Raw genomic sequence first — 18,706 nt, 5'->3', positions numbered from 1 at the left:
GAAATGGAGGCCTAGGCTCATTTCTTTCTTTCTTTCTTTCCTTTTTTTTTTGTATTTTTTTTTTTTTAATTTTCGATTTTTTTTTTTTTTGGGTGAAGCTTTGATGTTGAAGTTTTGGTGTTGAAGCTTTTGTGTTGAAACTTTGGTGTTGAAGCTTTTGTGTTGAAGTTTTGCAGGTGAAACTTTTGTATTGAAGCTTTGTAGGTGAAACTTTTGTATTGAAGCCTTGTAGGTGAAGCTCTTGTATTGAAGCTTTGTAGGTGAAGCTTTTGTGTTGAAGCTTTGTTGGGCACCATAAATTGATTTTGCTTCACACTATCTTGATCAAGATTGTGTAAAGCTTTTGAGAATTGTAGTTGCTCTCCATTGATGAAGCTTTGTTTGATGTTGAAGCTTTGTTTGATGTTAAAGCTTTGTAGTTGAAAGTTGAACCTTTGTAGTTGAAGCTTTGTGTTGAAGCTTTGTTGTTGAAGCCTTGTTTGATGTTAAAGTTTTGTAGTTGAGAGTTGAACCTTTGTAGGTGAAGTTTTGGTGTTGAAGTTTTTGTGTTGAAACTTTGTAGTTGAGAGTTGAACCTTTGTAGTTTAAGCTTTGGTGTTGAAACTTTTGTGTTGAAGCTTTGGTGTTGAGAGTTGAACCTTGTTAGATGAAACTTTTGTATTGAAGCTTTGTAGGTGAAGCTCTTGTGTTGAAACTTTGTAGGTGAAGCTTTTGTGTTAAAGCTTTGTTGGGCACCATAAATTGATTTTGCTTCACACTATCTTGATCAAGAGTATGTGAGGCTTTTGGCATTTGTTGTTGTCTTTCATTTGTTGAAGCTTTTGTTGGCACTATAAATTGAGTGTGTAAGGCTTTTGACATTTGTTATTGCCCTTCACTTGTTGAAGCTTTTGTTGGCACCATAAATTGATTTTGCTTCACACTATCTTGATCAAGAGTGTGTGAAGCTTTTGAGAATTGTTGTTGTCTTCCATTGATGAAGTTGTTGCGTTCCATAAATTGATTTTGCTTCACACTATCTTGATCAAGAGTGTGTGAGGCTTTTGACATTTGTTGTTGCCCTCCATTTGTTGAAGCTTTTGTGTTGAAACTTTGTGGGTGAAGCTTTGAGGTTGAAGCTTTGTTGGGCACCATGAATTGATTTTGCTTCACACTATCTTGATCAAGAGTGTGTGAGGCTTTTGACATTTGTTGTTGCCCTCCATTTGTTAAAGCTCTTGTGGTGAAGCTTTGTAGGTGAAGCTTTGAGGTTAAAGCTTTGTTGGGCACCATGAATTGATTTTGCTTCACACTATCTTGATCAAGAGTGTGTGAAGCTTTTGAGAATTGTAGTTACCCTCAATTTGTTGAAGTTGTTGAATTTCCCAATTTCCTCTTCTTTTTTTTTTTTTCCTTTTTTTTTGGGGGGGGGGGGGGATGGAAAATTAGAAATTTGAAAATGTGGGAGAGACAACATATACAAATTTTGTGGAAGAGAGACAACATATACAAATTTTACTTCCACACTGTTGAGAAAGAGATTGTGATGCAAGCCACACCTTGTAGTAGTCGAAGGTTTGGATGAACCATATAAATTGAATTTGCTTCGAACAATCTTGATCAAGAGTGTGTGAAGCTTTCTATGAGCTGTAGTATTTGCATTATTACAGAGGAGAAATGTCTGAAGCAGATGTAAGAGGGCTGAAGAGCTTGATCTTCGTATACCATGCACTGAAGCCGTTGTTGGCTTGCAATAAGACTTTGTTGGTGACTATAACTCTTGTTAGGCATAAGTGCTCTCCTAGTTGAGTTGTAAAGCTTGAGGGTTTTTGATTATTTATGAAAACTAGGAGTTCACATGTACAAGTTGTACCACTCGTCTTCTGGTTGATGGAATGAATGGTGAGTTGCTTTCATCACGTGGTTAGTGGTACGATTGTGAGTTCCTTTCACCTTTCATCACATTTTATCACCTGTTTGGTGGCACGAAAATGAGTTCCTTCTTCACCTGGTTGGTGGCATGAGTGGCAAGTTGCCAAATGATGTTAGAGTACGGGTTGTACATTTCATCACCTGGTTGGTGGCACGAAGATGAGTTCTTTCTTCACTTGGTTGGTGGCATGAGTGGCAAGTTGCCAAATGATATTAAAGTACGGGTTGTACATTTCATCACCTGGTTGGTGGCATGAAGGAGAGTACGAGTTGTACATTTCATCACCTGTTTGGTGGCATGAAAATAAGTTTCTTCTTTACCTGGTTGGTGGCATAAGTGGCAAGTTGCCAAATGATATTAGAGTACATGTTGTACATTTTATCGCCTGGTTGGTGTCATGAAGGAGAGTACAGGTTGTACATTTCATCGCCTCGTTGGTGGCATGAAGATGAGTTTTTTCTTCACATGTCATCACTTGGTTGGTGAGAATAAGGGCGAGGTGTCGAGGCACATTGTAGCAAGTGTCGAATGACACAAAGTATGTTGAACCCTTTCGAAGCACAGTTGGCTTATGTATGGATGTGTTGGAATGTATGATGTTTATGTTGATTGACATGAGTGATGCTTATGAATGTTTTGCTATGCATGAATCCATGCTTTTGATAGATGAACCATGTTGGTTATAACACTTAGTATCACATACTTTGTGTCAAAGTACGCATGTTGAAGCTCTGAGTTGGAGTATAGGGGTAGGTCAGCGTAGACCAAGTGTTCTAGTGCTAGGAATGCAAAAGACTCAGAAGAAGTTGTCTGAATTCCCTCTTCTTTAAATATTTGCCGAATGACTTATGTGACAAAATATCTCAAGTGGTTGAGAGTCAAAACATTTGTAATGTGTATGCCTTCTTATAATAACATTTCCTTTAGTACCCAGTCCTCCACTTTGAAAAAGTGAGGCTTGGCCCCATAGTCATAATAGTCAACGGTACGTTCACCCCTGGTTATCTTGATACGAACTTTTATCCCTCTTGTTGCAATAGGCTTGCTGAGAGTAAAAATTTTTCCTCTTACCAAGAGATAAATACGTTTGGCGACTTAGCGAGTAGCTAAATAAGGCAGGAGATGATGCAATGGGTGTCTGAATGGCCAAGATCTCCTCACTTGGTAGAACTTGACTTCCACTTCCCACTTGTTGATAGGGGTTAACCATATGGGGGTTCCCTTGGTATGTCCTTGCTTCGGCGGAGGCGTGGTTGTAAGCTTGTGCCATCACCCCAGAGTAAGTCTTCCAAGTGTTGGCATTGATCATGTACTTGAAGAAACAATCACGTAGGCCTGCCATGAAGGCTTTGAAGGCGGTCTTGTCATTTGCCTCAGTGCAGCGAGAATACTTATGGCTGAAATGGTCGGCATACTTTCGTAGTGGCTCGTCCGGCTTCTGGCGAATAGTGTACAAGTCATCTGCAGAATGCAAGCAATCTATCTGGAAGATGTATTGAGAGATAAACAGTTTCCTCAGTTCCTCAAATGAGTCTACTGTCTCAGATGGAAGACGGCAATACCAATTCAGATCTCCGTCACAGAAGGTAGAGGGGAAGAGAAGACATCATTCTTCGTCGATGTGCATCCGATATGCCATGGTGGACTCAAAGAGGTTAAAGTGTTCAATCGGGTCCTCCCTTCCAGTGTAGAGCTGTAAGCCAAGCTTCTGCTTTGTCTTTGCTTGGGGGGGGGGTGTCGAGGATCCTCTTTGTAAGAGGGTCATGCCTAGGTTGGTTCCATTCAGGTATTTCTGCCTGACGTTCGGCCTTCAACTTGTTTACTTCCTCAAGGAGTTGTAGGACAAAGGGGTCCTGAGTGGAGTCAGGTACTGCTGGATCCTTCTTCCGTAAGTCTCCATCTCCTCTTGGGTCATTGACCTTCGAGCTTATGTGGATGGGGTTCTCTCGACGTTACCTTAGGAAGTCCCGACAGTCGCGATAAATGACTTTTGATCATTCTACTCCTTCTGCAAGAAAGTGCCTTCCTCCACTTCTCCTGCTTTAGGTCGAAGCAGCTGGGTCGAGAGAGGTCTCATGTTGATCAACACCTTGATGAGTAACTCTCTCCCCATTAGGGATATCCATGTTGAAGGCAGGTGATCTCTCGTGTTGGGGGGCACCCAGGTGGTGGTTGACTTCCTCAGGGACGATGAGTTCGTGTGTTTAAGTATGCCTAGCTTCATGGAGCATCCCGAAGAGCTTCTCATACTGCTCCTGGAAGATCTCATTCTTTATCGCTATCTTGTTGTTCTGAGCCTCTAGCTCATCGACTTTAGCCTGAAGAGCAAACTTCTTTCGTTGCTTTGCACTAAGTGCGAGAAGGATGTCATTCTGCGTGCTGTGGCTCCCTTCACTCCCCATGTTGGAGAATGGTGCCTGGTCGAAAGAAAGTGTACGAATGGTGGAAACCAGCTTGACAAAGCTGGAAAGAGTAGGAATAAGTGCGATTCCCATAGACGGCACCAAATGTTGATGCACAAAATCGGCGAGGACTTTGGTACAACATAAAGTGTCAAGTTTGTGACCTTCGCTAGGTTGCTCTGGTCATTAGTGTGGATAGGTATGTAAATGAATAGAGATAGGGAAGCAAACAACACAAGATGTACGTGGTTCACCCAGATTGGCTACGTCCACGGAGTAGAGGAGTTCTCATTAGTTGTGAAGGGTTTACACAAATACATAGGTTCAAGCTCTCTTTTAGTAAGTTGTAGTGAATAGTTTAGTACAAATGACATTAGGGTTTATTGTGGGAGAATGATCTCCTTTCATAGAAGAGAGTTTCTAGCTTTGTTCTGACATTGACACGTGTCGTGTTGTGATTGGCCTCTGATATCGACACGTGTTGCACTATGATTGGCCTCGATACCGACATGTGTCACGTTGTGATTGGCCTCCTGGTTCGAGGAAAAGTCTTGTGGGTCATTGATGGTATACTGTTGACCGGTGCATAGTAGTTTTGGGATTGGTCAAGTATGGTACAAACGTATAATTTTATAATTTTTCGGATAATAACACATGGCGCAACGAGAACAATTAAAAATCTTATCCGAAATTAGAAAAAAAATTATTTTGTATTATTTTATAAATAAAAATAATAATAATATTTTATTGCCTATTGTCAGGGCTATTGAAGTGCAACGGTGGAGATGCAAAAGGCGAGTACTGTTCATTAAGGGCAGTTACTGTTCACTGGGTGGATAGCATAGTTATTACCTGGGGGTTCCCATGCTGGAAGTGCTCTTAAGTTTTTTACTTTACCATTTCCTGATGTTTGCACCAGAGAAGACCAAATACAGAATTCTATAATTGTAAAAAAATAATGGGTAGTCAACCTAGTCATTGTTAGTGATATAGTTCCCTTTTATTTGCAAAATGAAATTGTAATGCCATTTCCCACTTTTTCTTCTGGTCAATGGTGGCATTACATTTTTGGTGGAAGTTGCACTGCCTGGTTTCAGGATGGGTACAACCCAGTGGCGGTTGATATGAAGGGAGACGAGGACAATTCTAGGAGCAATAAGAAGAGAAATCCATTCAGTGCTGATTTTTCCGGCTCTCTCTGCTATACTTTCCAGCACAGGAAACTTATAGAGCTCTACGGTGATCTAACCAGGATTGATTCTCGTCTCGATATTTGTTCAGCTTCAGCTTTGGCTAAAAGGGTTATTTATGGTTTGAAGAGTTCCTCTGCTAATAGTGCACAAGATCTGGTGTCCTGCCCTAGGATCAATATAATCTTTCAGCAGTAGGTATTTCTATTTATACCTTAACTGTCTAAATGTTGTGCACCTTAAGTTGGAAGAGAATTTTTAAATGCAGTTATGCACAATATGTTACAAAATCCACATAGTCATTTGCTAATTGGTACTTGTGGAAGCGCGTATGTAACATCCCACATCGACCAACGGAGAGAGGGTGACGTGCCTTATATGTACATGTGCACCTTCATATAGCACAAGGCCTTTTGGAAACTCACTGGCTTCGGGTTCCATTGGAACTCCAAAGTTAAGCGAGCTCGGGCGAGAGCAATCCTAGTATGGGTGACATACTGGGAAATTCTCGTTTGAGTTCCCAAAAACAAAACCATGAGGGCGTGATCGGGGCCCAAAACGGACAATATCGTGTTACGGCGGAGTTGACACTAGGATGTGATAGTGTATGCCCTGTCTGATTTCGATAATTTGCAGTCATTTTTCCGCTGACGTATCTGTACAGTCGTTTTACTGCTCATGTGTTTTAATGTACGACTATTAGATCAGCGTAGAACTTTAAAATGAGAGGATGAAAAGCTGAGCTCCTTTATATGGCTATTAACATGCGTGGCTGGGGTGAATGTTTTGGTTACTGGGATGAAAATCCAGTTGTTATTGACACATTACGTTTCCTTTGTAGATTTAAGGGCCAATTGTCTTTCGAACGGATTCCAGGATTGCACTTGACTGTGTTAGTATCGTGCCACTTTCATTTGAAGGTTGAAGAGAGTTTGAGTAGCAAAGCCTAGAGATAAAATTGCCTACTAGTTGATGAGTTTTGTAAGTCTTTCCGTCCTCATTTGTCCTGACTTGGGAGGGAGCCCGAGGATTTTCCTACGTCCATGTGTACATTTATTTGTTTATTATGTAGGATATTTCATATGATGCGAATGTGAAATTTGAGAATCGATATTAACATTAAATTTATAAATTAGAACCTATTCACCTCCCTTAAACTAGCATCTTCCTTCATTGAAATATAACATAGCGTATTGACTCGACTTCACCGAGCGGGGCCGGTCAAATGTAGATCCAATTCAAAATCTCAGTGGACCCTTCTTATTTCCACCTATGTAGATTTAAGGGTTAGAATGTTGTTGGCAGTTGGAACTTCTAATATTTCAATACTGTTGTTTTTAATTGCCGACTTGCTTAGTGTACAATCTTGCAACATCAACACATCAACATAAAAGCAAGAACACATCACTAGATACAATCCTACTGGTGGGTTATAGTGTAGGTTATCACCACTATCTCCTTTCACACCATGGTGGATTTTGCGGATTTCCCAACCATCAATCTCTTTCTTGCAAAGTACTTCTATGACAATGATACATCGCCATGGTAAGGTCTCAAGCCAATGGAACAATTATAACTCATAAGTTTTTCTCCACTTAATATCATGTCATTAGCACAAATGCGATAAAGAGGATACACCATGTTCAAACTCATTTCAAGACAGACGAGGACCCAAAGGAAGAGACAAATAAAACCTTCACAAACCCACCACTTGAACCCCAAAACCGAAACCAAAAAGAATTCGCGCTCCCTCACTCTTTCGACAGCCAACAATGGCGAACCTGAGGACGGCGATGGACTCAGCCTTCTGGGACTTGAACGTTTCTTCGCCTCAGACCCTTGAGGGCTCGGCCAAGGCCGTTCCCGGCGACCCCTTTCCTCTCGACGGTGCTCGAGCCAGCCGAGCCCTTAGGATTCAGCAACTCTTTCTTCTGGGTGTTATAGCTTCCTACAACCCCAATTCTTACAGGACTTTGGTTCTTTCTCTCACCAGTCCCTCTGCTCAGACCAGCTACCTCTAACTGGTACACGGCTACAACTTCTTTGCTTAGCTATTGCCTATTGGGTTTTCTCAAATTTAATTTATTTTTCGTTTAATGGATATTCTTTTTCGTTTTACGTGTTTCTGTTGATTGGTTTGTGGTTTGTATGGTTACTGAGAAAATAATGGGAAATGGGTGTGATTCATTTGTTGTTTGTTTGGTTGCCGGGAAAGTTTGGAGAAAAGAACAATTGAAATTGTTGTTATGGGGTTGAATTGGGTAAAGGAAAAAGGTTAGGAAAGATAATTTGTCTCCTGTTTCCTGAGAAATGAACCTTTTTTTTGTTCTCCAAATTCGTATTTTTGTAAACAATTTTTATGTTACTAATTGCTAAGGAGCCTCTGCTTCTAGGTTTGGTTTGTTCTTTGTTTGATATTTAGGAAGATGTTGGTATATTGTATAAACTTTGGGTTATTGGTGAATTACTTGATGTGAGAAAGAGAGATTGAGTGGAAAGCTTGACAGCCGAACAAAGCTTGTTTGCCTAGTTCTAGTGGTATAGCACATAAAGCATGAATTTTTTGTTGCCTTGTTATTTTACTGATTTGCAAGCGAGTTCTTATGTTTTTCGAGAGCATCAAAGCTTTATCAGGTTTATCAGAGCACTGGTTGGGATTATCCCTATGCTTAGACCAAAGTCATCTCTCATTAGCATTCTTAGTTGTCCGACATACTAATTCCCTTGTTACATGATCTGCGTGAAAATAGGTGGCTTGGATTAATTGGGCAGTTCCGCCCGAAGAAACTCTTTTCTTGTATTAAAGCTGAAGTTACCAATGATGAGATGGGGGTCCCTACTTTGAAAGATGTGGTGAAGCGTGTCTTGGACAAGTCACTTTATTCGTTTGGATTATGCACACAGCTTCTTTCGTCTCCGTCCTCATCCATAAAGTTGAGCACAGAAGGACATGGTGAGAAAAAAGGACGCCGCAACAAATTGATGCTCTTTCATAAGGCACACATTTACTTTCTTGTTTTGACCTTTAATCAAATGTTTAAACAGTCAGAATTCCTTTTGTCCCTTGTTTGCCGGGTTTTTGAAGCTAGTTTGAGGGATTTATGGGTGTCAATTTCTTCATTTTTTGTACAATTACTATGGCTAGGTGGATAATTTGTTTCCTGATTGGAGTTGTTAGGTTTAAAGTTCTTTTTTGGGTTTGTTCATGCCAGGTTGTAGTATCATCCAACTACGATTTTTTCTTTCTTTCATATGTCAAATTTCTCTTATAGGAATTGAAGTTAAAAATAAGTAATTATAGGGATGTATCACATGAACTTTACCAGATTCTGTCAGCATGTATAATCTTAAAGTATTGTTTCCTAATTTCTTAATTGTTGAAAAGTAGGGCCTTGTTTGGTCTCTAGGATTGGAATGGAATGGACAAACTACTATATTGAGGGTATATTAAAGATAGGGGTGAATGATTTTTCATATTGAGGTGATTAGAAGGGGGATATGGAAAATAATCCCTTCTGATCCTTACCATTTTGGTGGATTGGAATGGAAAATAATCCATCTCCTACCTTCAAGTAAGCCACAATTTTTTCATTTCTTTCGTCAACATACCTTGAATATAGTGGGTTGTCCATTTCAATCCAATCTTAGAGACTAAATGAGGCCACAATTTTTTCATTTCTTTCCTGAACATACCTTGGATATAGGTTCGTATGTATCAACATGCTTCAAAAATCTTAATTTACAAGTTTCTTCTGTTTACCACTTTTCTTTATAGGTTACATGACTTGATAACATTGCACATATGCACTGCAGGGAACATAGATAAAATTGGAAAGTTTCATGTCTATAAATTAAGAGCCATGTACTGACAAAGTTAATATCAGTACCTTTAACATTGCACATGTGCTGCCTAAGCTGTTTGAGTGAAAAAGTTCATGTCTGTACCTTTATTTCCTTTATTTATCTTCCTGTTTAAATTATGAGCCATGCATTAAATTTTCTCAACCTTTAAGGTGTTTGCAGCTTCCTTACCATGATATTACACTTGAGGCTGCATGGCCTGAACTTTTAGTTGACCATAAGGGAAAATACTGGGATGTGCCTGAGTCAATTTCCTTAGATATGTCATCACTTGTCTCCAAATCTGGATTGCAGTACCACATTGGTGTACATAAAAACAGTGGTCATCCCCAGGCAGTTAATTCCATAGATGATGAGGCACCTCCTTCTCTAATGCCTGGATTCTGCGCAAAGGCTGCCTTTTCTTATGAAAAAAGCCAAGATCTTTGGAGTCAAAATGAGACACGAAAAGACATCATGATACAGAAAGAAAAGGGTTTGTTTTGGCGGCCATCTTATGATGTGCGTCTTAAAGAACCTCATGCTGCAGTATATGGAGTTTTTGGTAATTTAACACGTTACTCATATTTTCTGTGATAACTTGTATTATCTCGTTACAGTTTTTTGGAAGTTTCATACCAATACTCAGGTGTATATTATAATTTTTTAGTTTATATATTTGCATGTTTTTATACATGTATATGTGTTTTGGTACCTCATAGTTTCATTTATATTGTATGTGTGTAGTTTTCTACTTTAGTAAATTAAAAGCCAGTAGACTTAAGGAGTATGTCACCTCCTTTCATGGTGTTCCGTGGTGGTAGGTGTGACTGCAGTAAAAGAAAATAATAGTAATAAAAATAATTCTAGAGACAAATTCTAACAGAGCAATTCAATATTTTTTTTGTGTTTACAAGTCCAGATCCGTTGCCGACAGTATGCAGTATCTTTAGGTTTTTACTTTAACTATTTCCTGATGTTTGCCCCAGGGAAGGCCAGGTACGAAATTCTTTAATTGTCAAAATTAATCATTGTTAGTAATATAGTTCCCTTTCGTTTGCAAAATGAAATTGTAATGCCATTCTCACTTCTTCTGGTCAATGGTGGCATTACATTTTAGGTGGAAGCTGCACTGCCTGGTTTCAGGATGGGTACAACCCAGTGGCAGTTGATCTGAGGGGAGACGAGGGCAATTCTTGGAGCAGTAAGAAGAGGAGTCGATTCAGTGCTGATTTTTTGGGCTCTCTTTGCTATACTTTCCAGCACGGAAAATTTGGAGAGCTCTACGGTGATCTGACCAGGATTGATGCTCGCCTGGATATTTGTTCAGCTTCAGGTTTGGCTAAAAGGGTGATTAATGGTTTGAAGAGTTCCTCAGCTAACAGTGCAAAAGATCTGATGTCCTCCCCTAGGATCAATCTAATCTTTCAGCAGCAGGTATTTCTATTTATTCCTTAACTTTTTAAATGTTTCACACCTTAAGTTGTAAGAGATATTTTAAATGCAGTTATGCACAATGTGTTACAAAACCTGCATCGTCCCCATCAAATCCTCAAAACAAATCTTCCTCAAAATATTCCATCTTCACCTCCAAAATACCCACAATGTTCAAAAATGTCACTCTAGGAAAGCTACGCGTTGTGCCTTCTTTTCTTCGCCGCGGTTAAACCACTTGGTAGAAAAATCTGAAATTTTGGTACAACATCTTGAAAGACTCACGACCATCCTTCAATTGAAATCTCTAAAATGCATCCGTTTGATCACTTTTTACTCAAGAGGAAGTCGAATGCCCTGCATTGAAAATACATAACAAAGTATCAAAATTCTACCAAAATAACCAATAAACTATAACTAAGAATAGGGTAAAATAGATGGGATAATATGTACTCATCAAATACTCCCAAACTTAGCTTTTTGCTTGTCCTCCAGCAAAACAAAACTCAAAAACAAAAAATAAAAACTAACAAACTAAAAACTTTAACAAAACTTGACTAAGACAATTTTCACTTTCAAGTTGCAATCCATAAAAAATGTTAAAATTAGAACATCTTTTAAAAAATTCCAACCAATACCACCACAGAGTCTAAGCCATTTAGAATTAATTAGAAAAGAACTCATGAATTTCATTTGGTATAAAATGAATCAACATGGTTAAAAAGACTCGACTAAAACCCTTACCACTTGTCCATTTTAGTTAATACTTACTAACTTCAAACATAACTATTTTGAAGTTAAAAAGACTAACCCTTACCACCACAAAGTCTAGTCCATCTGAACTCCGAAGTTAAATGAGTTTGGACGAGAGTAGTACTAGAATGGGTGACCGCCTAGAAAGTTCTCGTGTTGCATCCCTCGCAACCGACCCCACATGGTGGGAAAAGGCTTAAGAAAAAGAAGAAGAAGATAGTAATAAAAGTGGTTGTGCAATGTTAGTTCACTTAAACTTTCGATCCAACCCATGTAATGAGTTTTAGGTCAATGACTCCCAAACCACAAGGGCTTTAGGACACTAGGTGTAGAATGCCCCTAAGGACTTACTAACTCGAGTTGAAAAGGCTACGAAACCAACTAACCACCTTACCCCATGCCAAGACTCTACTATTTGACGCGAGATCACTACTGATTAGGCATGACTGACCTGGTTACTAAGCAAAGTCTCGGTGGAACAATTATTACTTTATTTATAACAATAACTAAACTTTATTTTTTTAGAACAAAAATATAAAAAATTAACTAAAAGCAAGTGCTTCAATCTCACCCCCACAAATCATGTTGGTGTGAATGTGCTAATTGTGAAAGGATAACTCATGAATTAGTGCCAAAACAACAATAAATAGAAAAGACTCTACTGTGGAATTAATTTCCATCATGTCCATTTGTTCAAATGTTTAAAATAATCTATGAATATTAACTTAAAAAGAATGAAAAATTTTAGCATACTTAAAAATTAAAAATCTAAAAATTTTACCTTCCCACCCCCAAACTTAAATCACACATTATCCTTGTGCGGAAAAAATAAAGAAGGAAAACAAAAATATTAAAACCTTAAAAACTGAAAAATAGCTAACAAAGACAAAAGAAAATAAAAGAAAGAAACAATAAAAGAAAATATAAAATAACAAAGGAAACAGGAACAGAAATAAAAGAAAAGACAATGAAAGCGACACACCTGGGATTCGAAGTGGTGACCTGCTGACAAGAAAGAAACAGAGGCGCTGGAAAATATTGGAAAAAGAAGCAAAATTTCAGTGCTCTGGAGAGTTGAACCCGTGACAGGAAACATGAACTAGAGGCCCGTTTCCACATCTCTCCTAACTAGCGCCGTACCCGCGAGCCCAGAGCCGTGAAAGCTATGTCTTTCATTTCCTCTTTCCCTTCATTTCTCATGGAACTGAAACCCTAGCTTCTATCATCAACCCAGAACGTCAAAACATGAATCCATCTCCATCTCTGTCACAAACGGAACCCAGCCATGGCGATCTTTGATTCTAGCCCAGATTGTCACCATCGTGCATTCCTCTGCGAAAACCGAGGTAAAGATCTCTCATTCTCTCTGCGATTATGGTCTCCACTTGGCGATATCTGAAATAAAAATGCATCCAACCATTTCTCCCCTTCGTTTTCACAACCGAAGCTCAAATGAAAACGAAATTCTGACTCATGCATGTATGTTTGTTTTCTGTATGTAGACTTGGGGATCCGAGTAAGGCCAAGGGGAATAGAAACTGCAAGGAGCAATGGCTCACAATTGAAGGTGCTGTACACACAGCAAAGATGGCTGCAAGAACTCGGATCTACAAAATGAAAGGTAAATCAAATCCCTCTACTGCGTTAAAATTAAGCATGGTTTAATATCTCTGAAAGTCATACGGATTTGTGAAGTGTTTCTGTCATGCATTTATAGACCTAAAATTTCGTCAATGCTCATGTAATTTTCTGTGACATGGCTTTGATGAATGCCCACCTCTGTGTTGCCTGGACCACCCCCAAACTATGTGTAAAACAATATTTTAATGAAATATGAGAGTAAGTGAGCGAAAGATAAATGTTGATGAATGGATGATGAATGCTCAGATAAATGTTGATGAATGGATGATTGAACTCAGCCTCAAATTCTTTTCTGCATTCGTGTCGATGATGAATGCTCAATGTTGATGAATGGATGACTGATGAATGCATATTTTCGTATCTTTATTGTTTCGTTTATAGAAGAGTAAGGTTTATATACCCCTTCTTTTTCATGTATTTTTTATTCTTTTTTCTTGTATTACGAGGAATTAGGTTTATGTCCCCCCTAACTAGGTGTAACTTACTTTTTGTTATTAATAAAATTCTCCTCGTACCGTCTAGGTTTTCTAAAAAAATAAAACAAAAAAAGCAATAAACTACCATGGAACACTTCCCATTTTCAACCAGGGATAAGCCTCTCAACAGAGAGTAGGAAATCCAACATAGGTTTGAAATTTGATGAATACTTTCGACAACTTTCTTTTTTTAAATTTTATTTTTAATTCTTTCAGAGTGTTCGTCGTGTAATGTTTGGCAAAGCTAGAATGTCATTGTTCAAGCATAATTCGATGCAAATAAGTTTGTTTGGCAAACATTGATCAACTAGCCATTTGCACTGCATTTTTTATCTAACAAATACGAGAACGCTTTCACATAACATCAATACTATTACTTGCTATACCACATATTAACAATAAGCTTCTATTCGCATATACCATTTGCTCGAAGTTTGTTTCTGATCCGACACATATGTGCCACAGCATCACAGATGTTCAATCTTTCTCTAGGCAACTCCGCTGAGCAAGCAACACCAATTTCTAAAACAGAGATTAAACTTTCTATGATTAGGACGCGATTGCTTGCCCTCCCCTCATTAGGATGATTACTCTCTTGAACAAGAACGGGATCCAAAACCTCTTCCACTTGCTCAGGCAGAGCTGCCTTCACAAAGCTATAAAGGTTTGAAGTTCCCTGAAACATGTCATCGGTCGGTTTTTTTCCTGTAAATATTTCCAACAGGAGGATGCCAAAGCTGTACACATCACCTTGTGTCCACACTTCATGTCCCATGCCATATTCTGCATTCCACAATTCAGAACATTAGATTCTAATTTTCTAGTGAAGTGTTAAAAGTTCATTTCATGTTTGAAAATTTTAAAATAAATACTGCACAATTTTAAAATACTAGCTAGGGAAAAATAAACCACCAAGTGTATTTACCTGGAGGAGCATAACCAATAGTTCCCTTGATCCCTAAAGAGCTTGATTGATTTCCCGAAGAATTTTCAGCAGCTTTTGGTAGGAACCTCACCAACCCGAAGTCACCTACATGTGCAACCATGTCCTCATTGAGAAGAATATTGCTGGGTTTGAGGTCGCAATGAACTATTAGCGTCTCACAATGATGATGGAGATAATCCAATGCCATAGCAACATCAATAACAATATTCAACCTCTGAGAAATTGTTAAGCTCCTTGGCCTCTCATTTGTCTCACCAATTGTATGAATTGGATACAGCCATTCCTCCAAGCTCCCGTTAACCATGAACTCATAAATTAAGGCCTTCAAGTCGTGACCGCGATAATCCAAACCAGAACATGCTGAGAGTACCTTGACAAGATTACGGTGTCTAATATTTTTGAAAGCCTCGCACTCAGCAATAAAACTTTTGTAAGCTCCGCGATGAACAAGGTTGAGTACCTTGACGGCAACTGTAGTTTCACCTTGCTCAAGTATTCCTTTATAAACGGACCCAAAACTGCCCATACCGACCAAGTTGGTTGAGGAGAATCCATTTGTTGCCTTTAGAAGACTTTGGAAAGACACCTGGGGAAATTTGTCCGAATCAGTTGCAGCTTGACCCTTTTTGTCCCTCCGTGAGCAATAAAGGTACAAAAAGGTTAGTGCAAAAATGACTCCAAGAATCCCACAAACGAGGGAGAGAACCAATTTCATGGTTAAGCTCAATCCTTTCTTTTTTGCATGCTGGAGTTTGCACTTTGGCAAATGAAACTCAGGTATGCCCCCACAAAGCTTGCTAGTTCCTTCAACTGATGTCGCCGTTGCATTCTTGAACACTCCTTTGATCGGCAACATGCCCTCAAAATTGTTATAAGATAGATTCAGAGATTCCAAAAATACAAAGCCTTCTAAGAATTCTGGAATGGTGCCTGACAAGTTGTTGTGAGAAAGATACAATTCTGAAAGACCTCTTAGTGAACTCAAAGTTGATGGAATTGTCCCATTGAAGAAATTTCCATGCATGTCTAGGTACTCTAATTTTATACAACTAACAAGACTAGCCGGAATTTCACCGAATAACATGTTATCAGAGATATCTAAATACTCTAGATTTATTAAAATTCCTATGTTCTCTGGCAGGGAGCCTATAAACTGATTTTGTCCTAAACTCAAATTATACAAGTTCAGCAGACCAAAGATTTCTTGCGATATGATACCGCTGAAATTGTTGGCACCAAGATGTAAGATCCTCAAATTCTGACACTCTGCTAAACTCGGCGGGATATTGCCTTGAAGTTTGTTGCCTGCTAAGCTTAACACATTTAATTGACTTAAATTTCTGAAAGAGGATGGAAGATTGCCAGAGAGAGAGTTCCCATCAAAAGTTAATTGATATAACTTGTGCAGCTTTCCCAGACCAGGGGGAATGTGACCTGAAATTTGGTTCTCGTCCATCCCCAAAAGCTCTAAGTTAGCCAGATTTACAATCTCATTCGGGATACTTCCTAATATTTTATTTTGAGCTATACTGAAGATTTGAAGAGAAGAAGACAGGTTTCCTATGCACTGAGGTAACGTGCCCCAAAAATTGTTGGTAAACATTTCGAGAATTTCTAAATGGGTGGCGTTGGTCAAATCGCAGAGAAAGGTCAAGTCATCAATTCCCCCACTTCCGAGATGGTTTTCAGCAAGGCTTAAAAACTCAAGCTTATGCAAATTCGTCAACGGAGGGACTTTTCCATGCAGGTGGTTAGCTCCGATCTCCAATATAAATAGATTTGAGGCACTTGATAATGAAACAGGAATAGATCCACTGAATTGGTTATTTGAAAAAAAAAATGCTTGGAGACTCGGAAAGACCATACCTAAGTTTGAGGGTAGACTCCCTTGGATTTCATTCTCTCCCATACCAACGTCTCTGAGAGAAGAGAGATTAAAGATTGAGGGAGGAAGCATACCCGAAAAGCTATTTACACCGAAAGCAAGAAAGCTAAGATTGGTCATTCGGCCAAAAATATCCGGGACAGTGCCACTCAAATTATTAGAAGTTGCGGAGAACACTTCAAGAGATGATAAATTGCTAAAAGAAGTAGGGACTCCTCCTGTAAAGTGGTTAAGGTGGATGGAAAAAACTCTTAGCTTTGACAAGAGGCCAAGCTCCTTTGGAATCTTTCCCATCAGTACATTGAAGCCAACATCGAGCCCGAGGAGCTGAGAGCAACGCGACAAGTTAGTGGGAATTTCTCCACTCAGTGAATTGTTGTTTAACCATAGGTGTTGCAATCTGTGCAGGCGGCTGAATTCTGGAGGAATTACACGGCCTAAGCTGTTTGCTTCGAGATCAATGACTCTCAAAAAACTCAAGTTCCCAACATGTGGCGGTATAGATCCTGCAAGTTTCATGGACGTTAGGCTCAAGCTTGTGACCCTCTTATGACGACGACCACATGTAACGCCGTGCCAAGAGCAAAAGTGGATGGTTTCATTCCATGAAGTCAGGACTTTAAAAGGGTCATGAGTTATGCTAGCCTTGATTTCAAGCAAAGCGAGTCTATCTGTCTCATTTCCCGTAAGGGCGAAACAAGGAAGGCAAGAGTGGGGAATGAAAGCATGCATAAAAAAGGATGACAAAAACAATGCAGAAATGGAGTTGTAAAACCCCATCCCCATGATGATGCTATTTATTTTGTAAGGAAGTTAAAACTCAATTTATAAAAGAGTATAGCAGGACTGATGGTTTGTATACCAGCTTTAGCAGAATCCAATTTATAATCATAACCAGAGTGCTCTGTACGCATGCAGTGGATCTACAGCCACCGATATCGTAGTCGATGAGGGATAGCATTGACCTGACCAAAAAAGTCTCTCTCTTTTCTTTTTAACTTAATTTTAAGAATAAATTCAATTTACATCTAATTTTGTGAACTAATATTAGGAATATTCGCTTTTTTGAAAATTATTGTATTCATTCTTCTTTATTTTTTTTAACGAACAATATTATCTACATTAAAGGATGAAGAGTGGGTTAAGCATCACGATGTGCTATCAATAATGTGGTTCAAATTTGTCTTTGATGAAAATTGAACCTAAGACCTCTCACTTCCAATGAAGAGGAATATTATTAGACCGTAATAATAAGTGACATATTATACTTTAACTTAAAACAAATGAAAAAAAAAGAGAGAGATTGGTTTTGTGTGAAATTTTCTCTTTGATTATAAACAGTATGACACAGTGACTTGCTTGATGAATGTGTTCTTGTTGAAATTTTTTTATGGATACCAAAAATACAAGTTATGTAGCATATTATTATATGTGTTATAATAAAGGTCGGCAACAATGTTGACGTATGTCACATTTTGGGTATATTAATAAAATAACAAATTTACGTTTTATATTTGAGTGAAATAATAACATCACATAATCGTGTTCGAATGCATAAAAAATGCTCATTCTTGTTCATCGATAGTATGAAAAAAAAAAAAGCATTTATCTTTGGTTTTGTACAATTACAATTGCTAATTTTGGTGTAGTGTCGTGTCATTTATTTATGCCAACAAATAGTGTAGGTCTTCTGACCCTCTCCTTCCGGATTGGTGCATGTTTGCTTCTCGTGATTGGATTGAGGATATACACAAAAGAATACGGTAATGATAAGAAGACTAAATTTATAGATAAAATTTATAAACTAAATGATACATCACTAATAAGAATCATCATGTTTATCAAAGCTTAATTCATAATTCAATTATCAACTTTCATATTATTTAGTTTACAAAATTTTACTTATAAACTTAATTTCCCTAACATTATCCAAAGAACAAGTAATGGAAACATTACCACACCAAAATAAATAAATAAAAGCTCCGCTACTCTAGTTCCAGATTATCAACTTTCAACTTTCAACTTTCAAGTATGGTCGTGTTCGAATACATAAAAAATTGCTCGTTCCTGTTCATATCGATAGTATGCCAATAAAACAATAGTTAGCTTTGGTATTGTACAATGACAATTCCTAATTTTGATGCATTATTGTGTCATTTGTTTATGCCAACAAATAATGTTCGTCCTCACTCCTCTAGTTCCAGATTGGGTGCGGGCTTGCGTCTTG

At 38.5% G+C, this 18,706-nt stretch overlaps 2 protein-coding genes and 1 long non-coding RNA gene across 3 annotated transcripts; 2 read left to right on the top strand and 1 right to left on the bottom strand.

Annotated features, from left to right (window-relative positions):
- Window positions 1-6,941: 6,941 nt before the first annotated feature.
- On the top strand, window positions 6,942-10,945 carry LOC108866275 (protein TRIGALACTOSYLDIACYLGLYCEROL 4, chloroplastic-like). The gene is given in 6 exon segments (XM_048588120.1): window positions 6,942-7,469; window positions 7,472-7,498; window positions 7,501-7,528; window positions 8,255-8,501; window positions 9,528-9,909; window positions 10,465-10,945. Coding segments are annotated over 6 exon segments (1,215 nt in total). The 5' UTR covers window positions 6,942-7,276; the 3' UTR covers window positions 10,803-10,945.
- Window positions 10,946-12,484: 1,539 nt separating this feature from the next.
- LOC125479089 lies at window positions 12,485-13,390 on the top strand. Its single transcript, XR_007259802.1, has 2 exons — window positions 12,485-12,877; window positions 13,034-13,390. It is a non-coding gene; the product is annotated as an uncharacterized LOC125479089 (long non-coding RNA).
- A 643-nt stretch (window positions 13,391-14,033) lies between these two features.
- On the bottom strand, window positions 14,034-16,998 carry LOC125479086 (probable LRR receptor-like serine/threonine-protein kinase At3g47570). The gene is made up of 2 exons (XM_048588117.1): window positions 14,574-16,998; window positions 14,034-14,431 (listed from the first exon to the last, which is right to left on the bottom strand). The coding sequence occupies exons 1-2, from the start codon at window positions 16,996-16,998 to the stop codon at window positions 14,055-14,057; spliced, it is 2,802 nt and encodes a 933-aa protein (XP_048444074.1). The 3' UTR covers window positions 14,034-14,054.
- Between the last annotated feature and the right edge of the window lie 1,708 nt (window positions 16,999-18,706).

This window comes from the organism of the source record quoted next, unplaced genomic scaffold (genome assembly GCF_019419815.1).
Source record: "Pyrus x bretschneideri cultivar Hongxiangsu unplaced genomic scaffold, Pyrus_bretschneideri_v1 Contig273, whole genome shotgun sequence".
In the NCBI taxonomy this organism is placed as follows: Eukaryota; Viridiplantae; Streptophyta; class Magnoliopsida; order Rosales; family Rosaceae; genus Pyrus; species Pyrus x bretschneideri.
Note: the sequence above shows the minus strand (reverse complement) of the source record. Positions and strands in the feature narration are given on the sequence as shown.

Excerpts from the sequence above, each read along its gene's own strand:
- LOC125479086 (XM_048588117.1), bottom strand. The coding sequence starts at position 16,998 with ATGAAACTTGCAGGATCTATACCGCCACATGTTGGGAACTTGAGTTTT. Across the intron at positions 14,432-14,573 it reads TATTGGTTATGCTCCTCCAG|AATATGGCATGGGACATGAA; the intron begins GTAAATACACTT and ends TGTGGAATGCAG.